Here is a 23,239-nt window from a genome sequence, read left to right on the forward strand (position 1 = left end):
CATATGAGAAAGGTGGCATAGAAGCCAATCCATTTCGTTTCACAAAAGAGGAGTTAGGGTAAGCATATGAATAAGCAGAGAAATTCTTCGAGGACTTATGAACATAATGATTAGAAGAATAATGCTCATATTCATAGCCCTTGGCTCTTCCCTGCGAAACAGAGTTGTTAACACGATGATGTTCATATGAGGACTTTGATCCTTTTGAGGAATTTGATCCATGTGAGGAATTTGGTCCGTATGAGGACTTGGATCCATATGAATAATTTGGTCCATATGAAGAATTTGATCTGGGGTCCTTATTCTTCACAGGTGGTGTCATGAGGACATTCACCTGAAGACTTTCAAGGCACCTTTTGGGAACCCAGATTTTCTTCATAGGAGAACCGTTCCTGCAGTTAGTGCCAACATATCTAGCAAATACTTCACCATTCTGATTTTTGAACAGTTTGTAGTTGGAGTCAAATGTCTCATTAGAAAAATAAGAAGATTCACATGTAAAGCCAGATAAATTAGATGGATCAACTGGAGGTCCCTTTGCAGCAACCCATGAGGTTTTGGGGTACTGCTCAGGCTTCCAATATGTACCATCAGCATTGAGTTTCCTCTCAAAGGCAATACCCTCTTTCCTAGGGTTCCTGTTGAGGATCTGCTTTTTAAGCACATCACAAAGAGTCTGATGCCCTTTGAGGCTTTTGTACATGCCTGTCATGTACAATTCCTTCAGCCCTGCATCGTCAATGATACTAGCAATGTCCTCAGATGAGGAATTAGTGATAGCAGAGACAGTTGAGGAATTAGTGATAGCAGAGACAGTTGAAGAATTTGTAGCATTAGAAGCATTTGAACATTCAGGTGAAGAGTTAGCAGATTCACGTTCAATGCATTTCAAACATGGAGGAACAAATTCTTCCTGAGCAGCGCTGATTTGTTGAGCAAGTAATGAATCGCGCTCCTTCTGAAGATCTTCATAACTCACTCATAGCTTTTCAAGATCTTGCTTTCTTTGAAGAAATTCATAAGAAAGCTTCTCATGATCAGATAAGAGAGTGTTATGTTGATCTTGAAGGGTGTCATACTTAGTATGAAGTCTCTCAAGACTTTCAGCCAAAGCTTTTGGCTGATCCATTTCTTCACCCAACATATCATCACTCTTACTAAGCATGTTATGAACTTTTTCCAAAGCTCTTTGTTGTTTAGCGGCAAGGGAAGCAAGTTTGACATAACTGGGTCCAAATTCATCATCAGATTCATCATCACTAGATTCAGACAGATAGCATTCAGTTACCTTTTCACCATCTGCCATAAGGCATGGTGAGGAGGATGATGATTCTGGTTCGAATGTCATCGTTTTGAGTGATTCCTTGAAATCCTCAAACCAGGGATCATGACAAGTTCGATGACCTTCATAGACGTCAGAGATGCGGTCCCAGATAAGCTTCACATTGCAAAGATGCATAATGCGCCTGAATTCATCTCTGGATAGGCAGGAACAGATGATATCCTTCGCCATGATGTCAAGTCGAGTGTACTTGCGAATATCATCAGCGTGCGCCATCTTGCATAGATCAGTAAGACCAATCTCAATGACGGTCCACAGCTCGCTGTTCATCGCCATGAGGCGCTTCCTCATCATGGCCTTCCACTTGGGATAATCATGACCGTCAAAGATGGGGCATGTCACTTTCTTCATACCTGCGGTCAACATAACTAAAACTCCAGGCGGTTAAACCAAAATCACACAGAACAAGGGAGTACCTCGCTCTGATACCAATTGAAAGTGCGTTATATCGACTAGAGGGGGGTGAATAGGCGATTTTTATGAATTCTTCACTGAGGAATTTGTGGGTGAGGAAATTCCTTAGCGAAGAACTACTTGCAGCGGAATAAGTACTCAAAAGTATGCATAGCAAAACACAAGCATAGTCATCATGATGAAATGAAGACAAGCACAGAGTACAGAAAGCGTAAACACAGGATAACACAGGATGAAGACAAACAGACTGAAGAAGTTGAACTGAGGAAATTGAGAAAGTCTTCAGTCAAAGTCTTCAAACACAGATATGAACAAGCATACAACACAGTAATGAGGAAATGAAAGAGTTGAGGAAATAGAACCAGTTGGCTTGGTGAAGACAATGATTTGGTAGACCAGTTCCAACTGATGTCTCAGTTGTACGTCTGGTTGGAGCGGCTAGGTATTTAAACCTGAGGACACACAGTCCTCACCGTATTCTCCTTGAGCTAAGGTCACACAGACCTCGCCCAATCACTCGTGGTAAGTCTTCAGGTAACTTCCAAACCTTCACAAACTCGGTCACTCGGCGATCCACAATTTCCTCTTGGATGCTCTAGACCATGACGCCTAACCGTCTGGAAGAAGCACAGTCTTCAAAGGTAACAAGCGTCGGATCCACGCAGGATCAATCTCTTCAGTGATGCTCAATCACTTTGGGTTTGTAGGTGTTTGGGTTTGGGTTTTCCTCACTTGATGATTTTCGCTCAAAGTCCTCGGAGGATGGGATGCTCTCAATTGACAAGTGTCGGTTTCTCTCGGAGCAGCCAACCAGCTAGTGGTTGTAGGGGGCGGCTATTTATGGCCTAGGGAGCAGCCCGTCATGATAAGACATAAATGCCCTTCAATGATATGACCGTTAGGTGGGTAGATATTTTGGGACAGCTGGCGCATAGCACTGCAACGGTCGGAAATTTGAGTATCAAATTCCTCAGGGCTATAATGTTCCTCACTGTGTCAGCAATCCGCACTGGCGAATTCCTAACTCCTCAGTCGGAACAAATTCCTCAGAGACCAGAAGAACTTCGTCTCTGTCACTGAAGAATATGACTGAACTGTATGAGATTTCCAATGGCTTCACTCGAAGGAATTGGTAGGTGTAGGATTTTGAGTTGAGCATCACATGGAAATTTTTCCTTAGTATTTCCTCGACCCCCTTTAACAGTACGGTGTTTCCTATGACTCAAGAAAGAGAAAATGGAACTACGAAAACAAAAGTCTTCACGCTTCATGTTCCTCAAATGAATACCAAGTCTTCAAGGTCACACCAATTTCTTCACTTTCAAAGTCTTCAGAAAGTCTTCAGAAATCCAAAGTCTTCAGTCGAAGAACTTCATTTTTAGGGGTCGACTTTCTATGTAAATATCAAACTCCTCATAGACTTATTGACCTGTGTACACTCATAAACACATTAGTCCCTTAACCTATAAGTCTTCAATACACCAAAATCACTAAGGGGCACTAGATGCACTTACAACAGCACCAAAATAAAACATACAACTCATACCAATCTAGATCATCAATCAACCCAAGGACAAAAGATATCTACTCAATACATCATAAGATGGCAACACATCATTGGATCATAATATGTGGCATAAAGCACCATGTTCAAGTAGGGATTACAGCGGGGTGCGGGAGAGTGGACCGCGTAAAATAGATGAGGATGGTGATGATGATGGTGATGTTGATGAAGACAATCACCGCGGCGATGACTCCCCTCCCGGTGGCACTCCGGCGCCACCGAGAGAGAGGAGGAGAGGTTCTCCCCCTTGTGCTTCCTCCTCCATGGCCTCCCCCCTAGATGGGGAGAGGTTCTCCTTCTGGATCTTGGCCTTCATGGCAATGATGGCCCCTCCGGGATCCTCCTCCATGGCCTCCGGTGATGATGACCCCCTCCGGCAGGGTGCCAGAGAGGGCCTAGATTGATTTCTCGTGGCTACAGAGGCTTGCGGCGGCGGAACTTCTGATCTAGGTTACTTTCTGGAGGTTTCTGTATTTATAGGAATTTTTGGCGTAGGTCTCACGTCAGGGGGGGTCTTCGAGTCGTCCACGAGATAGGGGCCCACGCCCAGGGGGGTGGGCGCGCCCCCCACCCTCGTGGACAGCCCGGGACTCTTCTGACCCAACTCTTTTACTCCAGGGGCTTCTTTTGGTCCATAAAAAATCATCAAAAATTGGCACGTCAATTGGACTCCGTTTGGTATTCCTTTTTTGCGATACTCAAAAACAAGGAAAAACAGAAACTGGCACTGGGCTCTAGGTTGATAGGTTAGTCCCAATAATCATATAAAATATCATATAAATGTATATAAAACATCTACGATGGATAATATAATAGCATGAATACTTCATAAATTATAGATACGTTGGAGACGTATCACCCAGCTCCCCACATGTTGCATGTTGATCTTTTTCTACTTCCATCAATTGTTCCAAAGCCACCTAAATTTTTACTGTTATTTGAGGTAAAACTACTTCATGAAGTCAAATCTAGTACTTGGTTCAAATAGGGAAGAAAGGGGGAAAGTTGTAGCATGAACCTAGGACTTGATTCAGAGAGGAAATAAAAAGGGAGGAAAGTAGTAGAGACTGGCTACCCAACTGGTCTCTTGGTGGAAGAAGGGAAATAAATGGAAAACACGGTACAAAGTGGATAAGGAACAGATCGATTATTGGTTGAAAAAGGAAAGAAAGTGGCGGCTGGGGGACAAGTTAATAGAGTATGAACAAGATTAGATTAGTTGTCCTCACATAGTAAAACGTGGCTAAAGAGAACTAAATTTGGGACCAGCCCAAATCTTGATTGGATGTTTGTTGCTCGGGGCAACAACCTCGGCCTCGCCATATTATGCCTCGTTGTAGGTAAATGGTGTTGATGCGTCCACTCTCGTATGCCCTTATACCAACTTTTTGTTGTTGTTCATGTAATGGCGCTTGTAAAATGAAGCAATCCCACTGTTAAAGTACGGACATGTCTAACCAATGTAATTGTTAATCTAATGCCTCTAGTATTATGATGCAATTAAACTGTTTTACCTCTCCTGCTATATTTCCCATTATGATAAGTAGTTGCTTATGTATGCTGGTGAATGTCCTGGTGTCCCCACTGTCCCATGCCATTATACCAACTCTTTAGCTGGCGTTAATCTAATGTGGCTGGTAAAACGAAGCAATGCCACCATTAAAGTAATGGCATATTTGATCGATGTCATTTTTTATCATAATGCTTCCGGTAATATGAAACAATGTTGCCGTTTAAAAATTTCTACTGTCCTTGCATGATTGTCATGAAGATAAGGAAGATGCTTTTTTCATTTCGTATATGTTTCGTAACTTGTTATTGAAAGTAATTGTTTTCTTTCTATCTTTTTGTGCAAATAGGGATATCCATTTCACCTCGTTGCTATTGTGACCTTTTGGTGAACTCCACAAAACACTTTATTTTTTTAAGAGTGTCTTGTGCAGTCCTACTAAAATGTCATATGGGCAACGTCTCACGATTTTAGTGGAACTGCACAAAGGGTGATTGGAGTTCCTAACCTCTTCTTCTAACTTTGTCGATTATATCGCGCAATAGTTTATTAGACTTTACAAGATTAGTCGTCACCACAATGGCACTTGATTTTAGTGGAACTGTCCAAAAGGATAAGCAAATTATAGTTGCACCTTCCATGAGCATGACAGCCAACCTTAATGTTGCTCAATTTTAGTGCAACTAATGAAGGAGAAGCTGCCAGCTCATGGGACCAAGTACTTCTTGCTAGCTGTATGATGCAAATGTTGCTTCATTTTAGGTGAACTGCATAATTTTTTTGCATGAATTGAATCATCCATGTTGGTGACTGGTGTCAACTGGTCTACAATGGCGTTGACTCCAATTATGGTTCTCATGACCAGGTATGTTCTGTTTTCGTTGATTTTGACTCTCATTCGGCTAGTGATCTTGTGTTACTATTTTCGCACTGATATGAGAACGCAATAATTATATTGTTTTTGCATCTTAATCTAATGTCACTAATAATTTGAGGCACTGTTTTGGCACTGCTAGTCTCACTGATAAAATGAAGTGATAATACAATTAAAATAGAGATACAATCTTAGCTATCATTTCATTTCCAATGTAGATAACTTGTAGAAGGGGTATCCTGAAGAATCAAATCCATTTGCACTGTGCATCAATCACATGGCATGTGCACTGAACTGGTTGAGTCCATCAGGCCTACCGTCGAGGCGGCGCATGCCCCCTCTCTCCCTCGCAGCACGGCGGGCACCGTAATTTTAGTTGAACTGCACAAAAAAGAGATTGGAATGACTCAAGGGCCTTCCTTGTACTGCCACACTGAAATTGTTCATGGTTTTTAACGAATTGTCTTCATGGCAAGATACAGGGACCTGAAGAATAACTTGATCCCATAAAGTCATCTCACCCAGGTCAGTCATCCACATGATCATGCTCTGTCATACTCTGCTACTATTGTATTTTTTTAATAAGCCTATTGTATCACAATCTTTCCCGTTAAAAAGATAAAGTTGTTTCTATTTATTAGTATATGTTTTATCAACTAGTGTCACTATTATAGTAATCATGCCTTTTCATTTATCTGTCCAAACAGGGTTACTCAACTACACATGTTGTGATGGTGAAAGCATTCTACAATTTCTTGGCGGCCCACTTATTCAGATATTGGTAGTGTTTCTGCCACCAGCGACCAAGAACATGTTCACCTGCCAATGTTTGACATGTGTGCCTATAAACGGTAGTGCTTTCAGTGTTGCAGCAAATCCTTGAATCAAGTGCTTACATAAATTAGGTTTATGGGTGCTGAGAGAAGCATCGATCGATTTCTCTTTATTTCTACACATTCTCACAACTTTGTTTCAGTTGGAAAGTAACTATTGCCTCTGATTTGTGAATAATTGAGATGCATAGGCATCTTTGTTGTACTTACTACGAGAATCATTTCGTTCGCTGGGTCGTTGTGTTTAATGACGACCCGCCCGTGAACGGACATGTGGCCGGAATAGGTTTCTCGGCTTTCACGCGGGTTTAATGGAGGCGTTTGAATGCGTCAAGGAGACATGTTATGCCAGGCGTGCAGCGGGCGAGGGAGGAGGGGGTAGTAACTGCTGCCGCCTGTACCCACTACATTCATTGGCGATTGCAGTTCCCCAAGAGTGGAAAAACGAACTGCCATCGCCACCTACCCACTAAGTTCACCAGCGATTGCAGTTCCCCGAGATTGAAAAAACAAACTTCTGTTGCCGCCCCTAGTACCCCACTACACACCGATCCCCAGTGTCAACAAGGAGCCCTCCGCTATCCATAATTCATCCCTAGTAGCGATAATTTGCATTTCCTATAGTTTGTCGCAGTTTTGGGATGGTTCTAGGTTCGACCTTTCTGGTTTTAGAAAACTTCCACAAGGTTTGTCTTCAATTTTCTTCCGTTTCTTTTTATGTATTTTTCTACCATGTTTTTGTTTGTTTTGTTTTCCTTTTTTTTGTTTTCTTTCCTTTTTACCTTTTACAGTTTCCCTTCTTTTAATGTTTGCAGTTTTTTAAAAACGTTAACATTTTTTTGAAATTGTCCACAATGTTTTGAAAATATTAATTTTTTCTAAAAAATAAGTTAGTATTTAGTAATATTTAAATTTGATAAATTTCTCAAAATTGCTAACATTTTTATGTTACAACTTTTTTAAATGAGAAAATATTTTTAAAGAATTTTGTAAATTACATTGTTAGAATTTCAGGATTTTCCGAAAAAATAGAACGTTTTTTATAAATAATTCGATTTTTTAAAATAATTTTCGTGAGCAATTTTAAAAATCTAAGATTTTTTTAAAAATCCGCAATGTTTAAATTTTCCTGGGCATGTTTTATTTTCATGATCTTTTAAAAAGACGGCCAGAAAATCAGTTGTACGTAAAAAAAAAAACAATGCGGCCAGCCCATTCGTTGATGCTCTGTGCGTTTGCCGGTGATGATGCTCGCTGACCGGCCGGTGGATTCCCTTATGCTTGCTACAGCGCTGGTCATTGCTCGTCTCTGCTCTCATGGACGGTGGCTCACATGATCTTGAGCTGCCACTGCTAGCTGGTGGCCGGAGAAAGTGGGGGTTCCTTTGCTGCACCCGTCGTCGTGCGGCGTTGTATACGCTGGCTGGCCGGTGCCTTTTCATCGATGGTATGCAGTGGTCGTGGGTAGCTTTGCCCCAGTCAGGAGACATGCACATATCACGTATCCACCCGATCCACTGAAACCTTCACAACAACACTTCCTCGTGTGGGTCTGCTGGTAACTAGCCATGCAACATTCCTGCATGCATCATGCATGTAACATTCCGGCTATTGGTGTTCAGATTAACTTCAAGCACAACTGCACAAGCATATATCATGGTACGCTTGTGTTTTATTTTTCGACGAAACACAAGCACATCATGCGTGATGTGTCCAACTGCCCATCTCTCTTTTGTTTAAGTTATTATCATGCTGCTTGGGCCTACCTATGAGGCTATGACGATACTGGATTAGGGAACTGGAAGAATGTGGTTTGTGCTGTCACTAACGACTGATTCGTGGTTTGTGCTGTCATTAATGACTGATTTGTGATGCCAACTGTCCTACTGGCTTAAACTTTTGGTGCATGTGGCTAGCTAGGGAGTGGGTAGTCCCATCACGTAGGGGGCCACGCAATCTAAGAGCAAAGCGAGCTACTACTATCTAATTCTAATAAGAGGAAAAGTTGTTTGCCAAACAACTGGTTTCATCATTCCATTTTATTATTACGTAATATTCTAATAGAATATATGTATTGCTCAGACAAAGAGCCAACGGCTTTCATTCCTGGCAACGCGTATTGGAGCTTTTGGGAGTAGAAAATGACAAGTTGAGAATCTGGTGGCGAGCAGTACCGACCACCAGGGTGTGCAACCAAACACGGGCCAACGACGGTAACGTGCAGCTGAAAGATCGAGGGCGGCGACCACACTGGCTAGCATGGCACATACTCCCTTCGTCCCATAATATAAGAGCGTTTAGTGTCAAAAACGTTATTTATATTATGAGACGGAGAGAGTATATATATGTTGATTTCACGGGTAGCTTAGATGGTTGGATATATTTGGCAGATTGATTCATGTCACAAAATATTCTTGGATAAAGTCTCACTTTAATCAGGGACCTGGCTATGCCTATGCAAGGGCTGATTAGGTGGTACTCTTCCGATGATGTGACTCCATCCTGCTTTTGCCGTCCACACCTCGGATCCTCTTGCTCCGAGCCGGGCAGCTCGATCGTCGTTGTTGCACGGGGCCACGCCGGATGGCCGGGTGGGCACTTGCATTTTATGCTTTGGGGAGCTTCAGTTGTAGTAACTTGAAGCAACAGACAAGATTTTATTCTGTTGCTGTTAGTAAATCCGTAAGAGCATCTACAACCGGTCATCCCAAATCCTCCTCTAACGCTCGGGCGGGCCGCCCGGTCACTGACCGGTCATGATTTTTTGATTCAGACGGACGCCTTAAACGGGTCTCAAACGCCCGGGCTGACCGACACCCTCATATCCAACCCAAATATGGAGCGGATATGGGGTGCCCGGACACGCCCGCCACGTTGGACCGACGAAAGGGTCCCAGCCGGAAACGCCCTAAAACCCGGTGGTCCGAAGCTCGTCTCCTTCGTCGGTCCGATGGCGCCGTCGTGCCTAGCCCGACTATTTAAGTCGACCAGCGGCACCGAAACCCTACCATTTATCCACATTTTCCTCCTCCTCTCTGCCGCCGCCACTTTCCACTCCGCACCCGTCCGCCTAGTAGCCATGCCCCTACGCCGCTGGGTGAGGAGCGAGCAATTTATGACGCCGGAGCGCCGGCTCGAGCTCCTTGAGCAGATCCGGGCTAGGCGCGAAGCCCGGATCGCCACAGGGCTACCTTTGGATGCAGTGGATCCGAAGGAGGAGGACGACGAGGAGGAGGATGAGCCAGAGGAGGAGGATGTGGGGACACTAGCAACGTGGATCTGCAGGCGGAGCAGCATGCCATCCTCGATCCCTCCGATCGGAGTCGGTTGTGGAGGACAGACGGTGTCGCCGGCAAGAGATGGAGGCGCAGCAGGCCGCAGAGGAGGTGGAGATGCTCGCCTACATGGATGAGGTCGAGCAAGAGGAGGATGAGCCGGAGGCCTCCTACCCGCCCGTCCAGCCGACGCCCGGCACCGTCGTTGTGGACATCTCCGATGACGAAGACTAGCTAGGGTAGTACGTAGTATGTTTTTTTTCGAAAAGGGGGAGCTCCCCGGCCTCTGTATCAGAACGATGCATACGACCACATTTATTAGAAAGCAAATAAGTTCAACAGAGGTCTTGAAGTCTCAAACAAAAGAACAAAAGATGCTCACAAAGAGCAGAAGAGTAAAAGTAAAGCCACAACCGGCTGGCAAAAGAAAGATAGAAAAACTAATTGCCTATCCTATTACATGACCGCCTTCCAAACCGGTTGAAAATAGTCGTGCTACCATCTCCCATTGGATAGATCCCAGTAACCAAACGCTCCCTGGCCTCCATCGGAGTGAGTAGCGAGCACATACGAATCAACGCAGTGGCTTGGAAGATACCTGCAAAAAATGAGTATTTGTTGTTCTGTTAAAGACCAAATCATTTCTGCAGTTCCAGACTGCCCATAATAAAGCACATACTCCTACACGAATGTGTCTCGCTGTTTCGGAATCTATCCCATCAAGCCACGTCCCGAATAACGTGTTGATATTATTCGGAGGAGTAATATTAAAGGCTATGTGAACCGTCCGTCATAATTTTTTGTCAACGGGCAATCAAGAAAGAGGCGTTTGATGGATTCATCCCGATCACAGAAACTACATCTAGTAGATCCAATCCAGTTTCGTTTTGCCAAGTTGTCCTTAGTAAAAATGACTTGTTTGTGTACAAACCAGATAAACACTTTAACTCTCAATGGTCCTTTGACATGCCAAACATGTTTCGAACTAGGAATAGAGCTAGAGTTAATAACATCCAGATACATGGATTTAACCATAAACTCTCCATTCCTAGTTAGCTTCCAGCACAACTGATCGGGTCGTTGAGAAAGCTGAACATCCATCAGTCGTCCCACAAGATGGAGCCAAGTTTCCCAACGGTTACCGGCTAGCGTTCTCCTGAAGTGAATATTGAGAGGCGTGGACTAAAGTACTGTCGCAACGGATGCATCTCTCCATTGAACAATGCTATAGAGAGAAGGATATTGAAGCGCGAAGGGTGTGTCCCCTAGCCATGTATCCTCCCAGAATCTCGTAGAGGTACCGTTACCGACAATAAACTGTGTCCTATTGAAAAAAAACTGATTTAACTCTCATCAGTCCTTTCCAAAAAGGTGAATCCGTCGGCCTCACTGTCACCTGGGATAAAGTTTTGGAATGAAGGTACTTATTACGCAGAATCTGTGCCCATGTGGCCTCCGTCTCTACAGATAGCTTATACAGCCATTTGCTGAGAAGATATCTGTTCTTCACCTCAAGATTTTTGGTACCTAGACCCCCTTGGTCTTTCGGTCGACAAATAATATCCCATTTAGCGAGTCCATACTTTCTCTTCAGATCATCACTCTACTAGAAAAAGCGGGAACGATAGAAATCTAGTCTTTTCCGAACTTCAACAGGTACCTCAAAAAAAGACAAGAGAAACATGGCCATACTGGTGAGAACCGAATTAATGAGAATTAATCGGCCCCCGTATGACATCAGCTTGCCCTTCCAGCAGCTCAGTTTCTTCTCAAACCGATCCTCAATGCACTTCCATTCTCTGTTTGTTAGCTTATGATGGTGAATTGGTATACCCAAATAGGTGAAAGGTAAAGCCCCCAATTCACACCCGAACAATTGTTTATACGCCTTTTGTTCCTCATTGGCTCTTCCAAAACAGAACAATTCGCTTTTGTGGAAGTTAATCTTTAACCCGGTCGATTGTTCGCATAAGCATAACACTAGCTTCGTGTTTCTCGCTTTTGCCAAGTCATGCTCCATGAAGATGATAGTATCATCGGCGTACTGTAGGACAGACACACCTCCATCAACTAGATGAGGTACCAGGCCACCCACTTGACCAGCATCCTTAACCCTTCCTATTAGAATCGTCAACATGTCGACTACAATGTTGAACAGAATAGGTGACATCGGATCTCCTTGTCTCAGGCCCTTATGTGTTTGGAAGTAGTGACCTATGTCGTCATTCACTTTAATTCCAACACTCCCTTTTTGCGTGAAAGATTCTACCTGGCGTCTCCAGGCCGGATCAAAACCTTTCATACGCAAGGCCTGTTGAAGGAATGGCCATTTGACTTTATCGTGCGCTTTTTCAAAATTCACTTTGAAAACAACTCCGTCTAGTTTTTTGTGTGAATTTCATGGAGCGTTTCATGAAGGACCACAACCCCTTTTAGGATGTTTCTGTCCGGCATGAAAGCAGTTTGGGACGGCTGCACAACAGAGTGCGCAATCTGCGTGAGTCTATTAGTCCCAACCTTGGTGAAAATTTTGAAACTTACATTAAGAAGACAGATTGGCCTGAACTACTCAATTCTCATAGCCTCTGTTTTCTTAGGAAGCAAAGTTATTGTTCCAAAATTCAGATGAAACAACTGAAGCTGTCCAGAGAATAGATCATGGAACATCGGTATCAAATCCCCTTTAATAATATGCCGGCATTTTTTATAAAACTCCGCCGAAAATCCATCCGGCCCCGGAGCTTTATTATTCTTCATCTGTGAAATAGCTTCAAACACCTCTTTCTCCGAAAATGGGGCGGTCAATAAATCGTTCTCATCTGCAGCAAGTTGAGGAACATCCTCAATCCTCGACTCATCCAAGGAAGCGAAATTATCCTCCGGAGGCCCAAAAAGCTGCTTGTAGTAGTTGGTTATGTATAATTTTAGGTTTTCCTGTCCTAAAATCGTCCCCTCATCTTGCTCTAGCTGAAAGATTCTTTTCTTTCTATGCTTGCCATTGGTGATCAAATGAAAGAATTGACTATTAGCGTCCCCTTGGACAACTTTGTTGGACATAGGCCCTAGAGGCAATAATAAAATGGTTATTATTGTATTTCCTTGTTCATGATAATTGTCTGTTGTTCATGCTATAATTGTATTAACTGGAAACCGTAATACATGTGTGAATACATAGACCACAACATGTCCCTAGTAAGCCTCTAGTTGACTAGCTCGTTGATCAATAGATGGTTATGGTTTCCTGACCATGGACATTGGATGTCATTGATAACGGGATCACATCATTAGCATGAAGAAAGTCCATACAGATGGATCATTTGGACTCACTTGATTTTGAATCACTTGAGACATACAAATCATACCACATGGGCAAGATGACTGAAAGGCCTCGTTTTCAGTAAGATGGAACAAGAGAGCAACTTGTTGGAAGTAATACATTTGATGTGTGTAGTCCAATGAGTGCTGACGCACGCAGTGGATATCGTTATGTTCTTACTTCACAGATGATTTGAGTAGATGCTGAGAATATTTACTTGATGAAACACAAGTCTGAATTATTGAAAGGTTCATGTAATATCAGAGTGAAGATCGTCGTGACAAGAGGATAAAATGTCTGTGATATGATCATGGAGATGAATATCTGAGTTACGAGTTTGGCACACAATTAAGAAATTATGGAAATTGTTTCATGACTAATACCGCCTGGAACACCATATTGTGATGGTGTGTCCGAACATCATAACTGCACCCTATTGGATATGGTGCATACCATGATGTCTCTTATCGAATTACAACTATCGTTTATGGGTTAGGCATTAGAGACAACCGCATTCACTTTAAATAGGGCACCACGCAATTCCGTTGAGACGACACCGTATGAACTATGGTTTAGAGAAACCTAAGCTGTCGTTTCTTAAAAGTTTGGGGCTGCGACGCTTATGTGAAAAACTTTCAGGCTGATAAGCTCGAACCCAAAGCGGATAAATGCATCTTCGTAGAATACCCAAAACAGTTGGGTATACCTCCTATTTCAGATCTGGAAGCAAAAGTGATTGTTTCTAGAAACGGGTCCTTTCTCGAGGAAAAGTTTCTCTCGAAAGAATTGAGTGGGAGGATGGTGGAGACTTGATGAGGTCATTGAACCGTCACTTCAACTAATGTGTAGTAGGGCACAGGAAGTTGTTCCTGTGGCACCTACACCAATTGAAGTGGAAGCTTATGATAGTGATCATGAAACTTCAGATCAAGTCACTACCAAACCTCATAGGACGACAAGGATGCGTACTACTTCCGAGTGGTACGTAATCCTGTCTTGGAAGTCATGTTGCTAGACAACAATGAACCTACGAGCTATGGAGAAGCGATGGTGGGCCCGGATTCCGACGAATGGCTCGAGGCCATAAAATTCGAGAGGATCCATGTATGAAAACAAAGTATAGACTTTGAAAGAACTACTTGATGGTCGTAAGGCTGTTGGGTACAGATGGATTTTAAAGGGAAGACACACAATGATGGTAAGTGTCACCATTAAGAAAGCTCGACTTGTCGTTAAGATGTTTTTCGGCAAGTTCAAGGAGTTGACTGCGATGAGACTTTCTCACTCGTAGCGATGCTAAGAGTCTGTTAGAATTATATTAGCAGTTACTGCATTATTTATGAAATCTTGCAGATAGGATGTCAAAACATTGTTTCCTCGACGATTTTCTTGAGGAAAGGTTGTATGTGATACAACCAGAAGGTTTTGTCAATCCTGAAAGATGCTAACAAGTATGCAAAGCTCCAGCAATCCTTCTAAGGATTGGAGTAAGCATCTCGGAGTTGGAATGAACGCTTTGATGAGATGATCAAAGATTTTGGGTTTATACAAAGTTCATGAGAAACTTGTATTTCCAAAGAAGTGAGTGGGAGCACTATAGAATTTTTGATGAGTATATGTTGTTGACATATTGTTGATCAAAAATGATGTATAATTTCTGGAAACATACAGGGTTATTTGAAAAGTGTTTTTCAATGCAAAACCTGGATTAAGCTACTTGAACATTGAGCATCAAGATCTATAAGGATAGATCAAAAACGCTTAATAGTACTTTCAAATGAATACATACCGTGACAAGATTTTGAAGGAGTTCAAAATAGATCAGCAAAGAAGGAGTTCTTGGCTGTGTTACAAGGTGTGAGTATTGAGTAAGACTCAAGACCTGACCACGGCAGAAGAAAGAGAAAGGACGAAGGTCGTCCCCTATGCTTTAGACGTAGGCTCTACAATATGCTATGCTGTGTACCGCACCTGAAGTGTGCCTTGCCATGAGTTAGTCAAGGGGTACAATAGTGATCCAGGAAGGGATCACATGACAGCGGTCGAACTTATCCTTAGTATCTAGTGGACTAATGAATTTTCTTGATTATGGAGGTGGAAAGGGGGTTCGTCGTGAAGGGTTACGTCGATGCAAACTTTGACACTAATCTGGATGACTTTGAGTAGTGAACCGGATTCGTATAGGAGAGCAGTTATTTGGAATAGCTCCAAGTAGCGCGTGGTAGCTACATCTACAAGATGACATAGAGATTTGTAAAGCACACACGGATCTGAATGTTGCAGACCCGTTGACTAAAACCTCTCTCGTAAGCATAACATGATCAAACCCTAGAACTCATTGAGTGTTAATCACATGGTGATGTGGACTAGATTATTGACTCTAGTGAACTTTGAGTGTTAATCACATGGTGATGTGAACTAGATTATTGACTCTAGTGCAAGTGGGAGACTGTTGGAAATATGCCCTAGAGGCAATAATAAAATGGTTATTATTGTATTTCCTTGTTCATGATATTTGTCTGTTGTTCATGCTATAATTGTATTAACTGGAAACCGTAATACATGTGTGAATACATAGACCACAACATGTCCCTAGTAAGCCTCTAGTTGACTAGCTCGTTGATCAATAGATGGTTATGGTTTCCTGACCATGGACATTGGACGTCATTGATAACGGGATCACATCATTAGGAGAATGATGTGATGGACAAGACCCAATCCTAAGCATAGCACAAGATCGTGTAGTTCGTTTGCTAGAGCTTTTCTAATGTCAAGTATCATTTCCTTAGACCATGAGATTGTGCAACTCCCGGATACCGTAGGAATGCTTTGGGTGTACCAAACGTCACAACGTAACTGGGTGGCTATAAAGGTGCACTACAGGTATCTCCGAAAGTGTCTGTTGGGTTGGCACGAATCGAGACTGGGATTTGTCACTCCGTATGACGGAGAGGTATCTCTGGGCCCACTCGGTAATGCATCATCATAATGAGCTCCATGTGACCAAGTGTTTGGTCACGGGATCATGCATTATGGTATGAGTAAAGTGACTTGCCGGTAACGAGATTGAACAAGGTATTGGGATACCGACGATCGAATCTCGGGCAAGTAACGTACCGATTGACAAAGGGAATTGTATACGGGATTGATTGAATCCTCGACATCGTGGTTCATCCGATGAGATCATCGTGGAACATGTGGGAGCCAACATGGGTATCCAGATCCCGCTGTTGGTTATTGACCGGAGAGTCGTCTCGGTCATGTCTGCATGTCTCCCGAACCCGTAGGGTCTACACACTTAAGGTTCGGTGACGCTAGGGTTGTAGAGATATTAGTATGCAGAAATCCAAAAGTCGTTCGGAGTCCCGGATGAGATCCCGGACGTCACGAGGAGTTCCGGAATGGTCCGGAGGTAAAGATTTATATATGGGAAGTCCTATTTTGGCCACCGGAAAATGTTCGGGATTTTTTCGGTATTGTACCAGGAAGGTTCTAGAAGGTTCCGAAGTGGGGCCCACCTGCATGGTGGACCCACATGAACGTGGGTAGTGGGGGCAAGGCCCCACACCCCTGGTCAAGGCGCACCAAGATCCCACCTTAGAAGGAATAAGATCATATCCTGAAGGGATAAGATCAAGATCCCTAAAAAAGGGGGATAACAATCGGTGGGGAAGGGAAATGATGGGATTTCTTTCCCCCACCTTTGCCAACGCCCCAATGGACTTGGAGGGCAAGAAACCAGCCCCCTCCACCCCTATATATAGTGGGGAGGCGCATGGGAGCAGTACCCCCTCCCTCCCGTGACACCTCTTCCTCCCCGCTTGCGCTTGGCGAAGCCCTGCCGGGATCCCGCTACTTCCACCACCACGCCGTCGTGCTGCTGGATCTCCATCAACTTCTCCTCCCCCTTGCTAGATCAAGAAGGAGGAGACGTCCCCGCTCCGTACATGTGTTGAACACGGAGGTGCTGTCCGTTCAGAGAGGGCGATAAAATCCAACCTATGTTCGATAGAAGCATCCGCTAGAAATCTTATTTTAGCCAAGTCTCTCAAACCTCTGCTATTCCAAAAAATTCCTCTCATAACTCATCATGAATTTTTTTAGTAGTACGGTTCCTAGCACTTCTACACATCGCCGAAGCTAGATAAATCTTTCGCCTCCACTTGAGTTTAGGCTTGTTTTGATCCTCCACCCGGTCCTCACAACCGGGCTCTGTGGACCTGACAACCCGATCCTCGATCGGGGCAATATCACCTGGGGGTATAGAACCATCCTCCTCCTCTGTCTCAGGGAGGGATGGGGCAAGGTCCGCACAGAAAGTATCTAGCACCCTGACTCCCAATGCATCTATGTCGGAATCATTCATAGGTTTGACCGCTGCTAAGTTGCGAATCAGTTCTAAAGTGCATTCCGCTTCAAGATCCAGTATATCATTAACGGATTTAGAGATTTCACTGTCATAACTACCTAGTGAAACTCCTAACTGATTTGCATTATGAATAGTCTCATCATTAGAAAAATGCAGAATGGAATTGGAAGTGTTGACTGACATACCAGTAGTGACCTCAATGTCACGAAGCTTGGCCGCCCACATGGCGCACCTCAGCTGCATGTCATCAACATCCGGCTCGTCCTCGAGGCGGCAGCTCATCTGTCGCCCCTCAGATACAGGATCTGGAATGCCTCCAAAAGCGATGACCTCCTCCCGAGTGGCCCCGTTTGGGGTAAGGCCTCCAGCCCCACCCCCAACGCATGGCCAGGCTGCAACACCCGGAGAAGCACCAAAGCCCGCCGCAAGCACCGGCGGGGACCCCAACGCCCCCGGCGAGTGCGGGGGAAGTGAGTGCTGGGCCACCTGCCCACGCTCCCCACCTGACCCCGCCCTCATACTGGAGGGAGACGCGGCCAACATGGCCGGCGTCCCATCCAAAAGCGAGTGAGGGGAGGGCGTCCCATCCAAAAGGGAGCGAGGGGAGGTGAGTGCGGGGGCCGCCTGCCCCCGCCCCCCACCCGACCCGACCCGGCCCTCTGGCTGGAGGGAGACGCGATGACCTTGGTCGGCGTCGGCTGGATCAGCCCCTGCAGCAGAGCAGGTGTCAGCCGGCACTCGGGGCCCGTGGACGCCGCAGGCTCGGCCGCCCCGACCGCCGCAGGAGACGAGGGAGCCGAGGCCAACTGCCTAGGCCCCCCTCCCAAACCGGTGCCGTCACCGATCGGCAACACAGTCACATCCGCCGGAGTCCTCATCTACGGCGAAACAACAAAAGGAGCGGGAGAACTGGGGGCCACCTGCCCATGATCCTCCCCCCCCTCGACCGAAGTCATCACAGTGACAGTCGCCTCCAGGCACCCAACCAGAGAGCCACCAATCTCTACAAAGTCTAAGGGAGGGAGCGTGCGTTCTAGCACATCCTCAAACTCCACGCGATCGCTCCACAACCTAGGAGGAGCGGAAGCTGGCTCAAAAGAACCAAATCTCAGAGTGTTCATAGGCACCGTAGCTGAAGGTGCAGCCCCATTCCTGGGCGTCTGTGAGGCGGAACCCGGGCCGTTGGACAACTCATGCCCAACATCCTCCCCTCGCCCTTCCGTATTACCCGATCCATCATCCTTATCATGCATATCCACATCAGTCCCTGTGAGAGCCTCAACGAAAAGATCGGTGTCCTCAAACTCAATCTCAAGGTTATAAACCTGGCCCCTATGAGTCCACTTAACCCCGTCAAGCACAAACTCGATGTTTAGGACACTCACCAGCAGTCGGGCCACCCCGTTGGCTCGGGTAAATGCCATGGCCACCCTCTCGGTTTTCCCAACCAGTATCCCCAAGCTAGCAGCAACCCGAGCATCCTGAAGTGGCTTCGATGGAGCCCCCGAGAATCGCAACCAGACCTGAGTGAGAGGCTTGTCCTATGGCTCTACCTTCTTCCACTCATGAAACCCGAGGATGCACTCTATGCCAGGCACTCTGCACAACCCAAAACTCAGAAGACGCTCCAAGTCCTCTGTTGTAGGGAAGTAAACCTTATACATATTGGCCTCGAGTCGAATAAGCTCCCACTAAAAATTACCTGGAACTAACTCACTAAGCCTCTGCATAATCTGAGCCTCAGACACATCACCTTTCGTAACTTTGACAATCCCCGTGGTCATGCTCTGGGGCTCCTCTGGGATCACCCTCGCACTAGGAGACTCAAAAAACATCAACTCGGCACAATAAACTCCATAAATGGTAATACTCGGCATCTGATCACGCAGTATTGGGCACTCCCCCGTGTCATGCGCTGGCTTGAGGCAAGTATCACATAACTCAGTCACGCATTCAGCTATGAAGTGGCCCCTCTCACCACAACTATAACACAACATCTTCTCCTTTTTACGAGCCCACTTGGAAGCTCTATCAGCATCTGTCCTGTCGGTGGCGCCGACAGCACCCGTCGTAGTCTCAGGCACCTCAGCATTAGCTAGCGCCGTCACCGCGTCCATAACCTGACCGGACAATTCCGGCGTCTGTCCGGAAGCAGCCACCTCCGAGGATGCCGTCGGCTCTACCACGACAGGCAATGGAGGTTGGCGGTAACGGTTCCTACCACCGTGGCCACCACGATGACCTCGGTAGCCACCTCTCTGCCGGTAATCTGGGCTAGATGCCCCATCAACAAAGCCTCCCGAGGGGCCATAAAACGGTCTTTCTGCTGTTCCATAACTCTGCCATGCATAGCCACGCCCGCCGCCCGCCGACGACGAGCCACGATGTTGGCCATCACCATAAGCATTGTAACCATCGTCGCCCCATTGTCCCCGAGGTTGTCCAATACCACCACGGTTAACCGGTAAACGAGCATGTCATGCGCCTCCATCGCCCACATGCACATGTTGAGGTGGCGGTGCCTGCGTCTGCACCGGCCCAGCCCATTTTTGCGGCGGCCTAGCGACGACGTGGGGCGGTGGCGCAGCCCGCGGCTGCTGCCCATGCGCATGCGCCTGTTTGCGAGGCGCCACCACGGCTGCCCCGGGCGGTGGCGGCCTAGGCCCCTGCGCGTTGCCACGCCCCGCAGCGGCTAGCGCGGGCGCCGGAACGACCGGCCCAGACGCCGGCGGCCTAGGCCCCAGACCACCGCCGCGACCCGCAGCGGCCGACACGGACCCAACGGCCAGCGGAGGCACCGGACCTGGCGGAGCTCCACCACCAGGATTTCTTTGCATGCTTTGTATGGATATATGGGGTGATAAAAATATGAGAGAGGCGGATGCAGAGTTGCTAATTTGAGACGTGACCGGTCACTGTCCACAGACACGCCCGACCCCGTCCGCGGGCGTTTGAGGGGCCAGATTTGCAAAGTCGGATGTAGATACTCTAATGTTCTAGTAATTTACATGCCTTTGGTAAGCAATCATGTGCCTGGAAAATTTTGAAGCGGCAGTCGATTTCAGCTTTTCCCCGGCGCGAGACGGGGAGGACGTGGACTCTCTACGATGACTGCAAGCTATGAGTGGGCGGGGACCGGGGGCAACGACAACATGACGGTAGCACCGGAGAGGAAGAAGAAGAACAACAATGCGCGGTCTGTAGGTGGACGTTGAATGAAGGTCTAACGCTCCAAGAAAATTCAAGCATCTAACCAGTATGAGGAGGTCCCAATCTACATATTGATGGGCATGCAAAACCTGCATCCGATCATCTAAAACCAGGCCCTTTCCGCAAGAAGGTAAACCCTCCCAACCGAACAGGCCCTCGATGTCGGTTCAATCGATGAAAGTAGCTGCTTGATATTGAAATTAAGCAAAGACACATAGACGGGTGCTTTTCTCATGCCAATTCCAGCGTGCGACCCCATCCCATCCGGGTGCGTCCGTTTGGGGTAGAACGAACGAATAGCGCGACCCAACGCGCGGCCCCAAACGGACAAATGTCCGGATTTCGTCCGTTTTCGACCCATTCCCGGCCCAAACTTGCGCCGAGTTTGGGGTGAAACGGGCATCGCGCGGACGGGCTGGACGCACGCCCTTGTCCCACCGTGGCCCGCCTGTCGGGGACACTAGCAGTCCATTCGCTTCCAACGCCTCCACCCGCTCTCCCCCGTCCCACCCCGCCGCCGGCGCCGCCACTATTCTCTGGCCGCCTCCTCACTGCTCACCCCCCGGACGTCCATACCAAACCGCGTCTCGACATGGCCGCCACCACGGTCGCGCTTTTGTAGGAGTTTTGGCCGTCGCTTGGAGGAGATTTGGCCGTCGTCGTCGTAGCCGGTGCCAGAGAGGATACGACCGCCGTCGACAGATATGGACCACGGCAGCCACGACAGCTTCCGTCGAGTGCTCCAGAGCGGCCAGTAGCCGGCCGCCAACTACCCCTGCTGCATCGAGGTGATCATCGCGGCCTCTTTGCCCCACGATCGCAAGGTGTTTGACACTTTGCCCACAAAGGTATGGACAGTGGAGATGAATTTTTGTTCCACCACTTCATTTATTCATCGGACGATTCGTTCTCAGATGGCGAAGATCTTGTGGTGGCTGCACTGGTCGTTCATGACCACATTGAACGGCGGCTTCCTCGGTATAGGGAGTCAGTCCCTAGCCGTGCTCCCAACCTGAATCGCAACAGGGAGAGAGGCCACGCCCTGCTCTATGCCGATTACTTTGCGAACACCCCGCTCTTCAAGCCGGATAAATTCCGTCGCCGTTTTCGTATGGCAAGGCATGTGTTCAATCGTATCCGAGAGAGAGTGGTTGCTCATGGCCCATACTTGGAGTGCAAGACGGATGCCCTTGGCAAGCTTGGATTCTCCTCTTACCAGAAATGCAACGCGGCCATCCGCATGCTTGCATATGGAATTTCAGGCAATCTGGTGGATGAGTATGTGTGTATGAGTGAGTTCACATGTCTGCTGTCACTGTACAACTTCTGCAAGGCCGTAGTGGCAGTGTTTGGCCCTGAGTACTTGAGGCAGCCAAATGCCGCTGATACGGAGAGATTGTTGGCGACCAATGCAGCTAGAGGCTTTCCAGGCATGCTTGGCAGCATAGATTGTATGCACTGCGAGTGTAAGAACTATCCATTTGCTTGGCAGGGCCAGTACAAGGGGCATGTTAAAGCGTGCACTGTCATATTAGAAGCGGTGGCTTCACAGGATCTTTGGATACGGCATTCTTTCTTCGGCATGGCAGGTTCTCATAATGATATCAACGTGCTGCAGCGTTCTCCAGTCTTCACAAGGCTTGCAGAAGGCCACCCCCCACCTGTCAACTTTGAGATCAACGGCCAACAGTACAACAAGGGATACTACCTAGCTGATGGTATATATCCTTAGTGGTCAACTTTTGTGAAGACAATCTCGAACCCCCAAGGTGAGAAGAGAAAGAGATTTGCCCAAATGCAAGAGAGTGCTAGAAAGGATGTGGAACGTGCTTTTGGTGTGCTTCAATCCCGATGGGGTATCGTTCGAAACCCTGCACTGACACGGGATGAAGGGAAGCTTTGGGAGGTGATGACTGTTTGTGTGATCATGCACAACATGATCGTCGAGGACGAGCGTGATAACAACATCTTCGATCAAGGATTTGATTTTCAAGGTGAAAATGTTGAGCCCCTGCACCAAGAACCGGTCACGTTTGAACAGTTTGCCCAATTTCATCGTGAACTGCGTGATTGGCACACTCATTTGGATCTTCAAAATGACTTGGTTGAGCACGTGTGGACTCACATTGGCAACCAATAGATGTATTGGTTCATTATGTTCATTCAAGACAATTTCGATTCGGTTGTAAAACTATTTTATTAGAGACAATTTCGATTGGGTTGTAAAACTATTTTTATTTTCAGACAATTAATATTTGAACGTGCAAACTTGTTTTGAACATTGAAATGTGAATATACGTGTATTTTTGGCCGTGGCGGACAGGATGGGGCCAAAAGATGCGTCCGCGTGCTGGGCGCACGGCCACCGCATCTCAGAACAGGCCCGGACATGATTCTATTGCCCTACTCAAATGGACAGAATCCAGGTAAAACGGACGTTCGTTTGGAGTCGTGTGCTGGAGTTGGCCCCACTCCATCTGAGTTTGTACTACAACCCGGGTCCTCTATATATGATGAAGCGTTTGTGCGATC

At 46.5% G+C, this 23,239-nt stretch overlaps 1 protein-coding gene across 1 annotated transcript; it reads left to right on the forward strand.

The window, feature by feature from the left end:
* The first annotated feature begins 21,557 nt into the window (after positions 1–21,557).
* LOC109755618 (uncharacterized) lies at positions 21,558–22,439 on the forward strand. Its single transcript, XM_020314515.1, has one exon. It carries the CDS (start codon positions 21,558–21,560, stop codon positions 22,437–22,439), a length of 882 nt encoding a protein of 293 aa, XP_020170104.1.
* The last annotated feature ends 800 nt before the right edge of the window (positions 22,440–23,239 follow it).

The sequence above is a fragment of the Aegilops tauschii genome, chromosome 6 (assembly GCF_002575655.3).
Source record: "Aegilops tauschii subsp. strangulata cultivar AL8/78 chromosome 6, Aet v6.0, whole genome shotgun sequence".
Taxonomy (NCBI): Eukaryota; Viridiplantae; Streptophyta; class Magnoliopsida; order Poales; family Poaceae; genus Aegilops; species Aegilops tauschii.

Bases quoted from the DNA above. Each gene is read 5' to 3' on its own strand.
- LOC109755618 (XM_020314515.1), top strand. From the start codon at position 21,558: ATGGACAGTGGAGATGAATTTTTGTTCCACCACTTCATTTATTCATCG.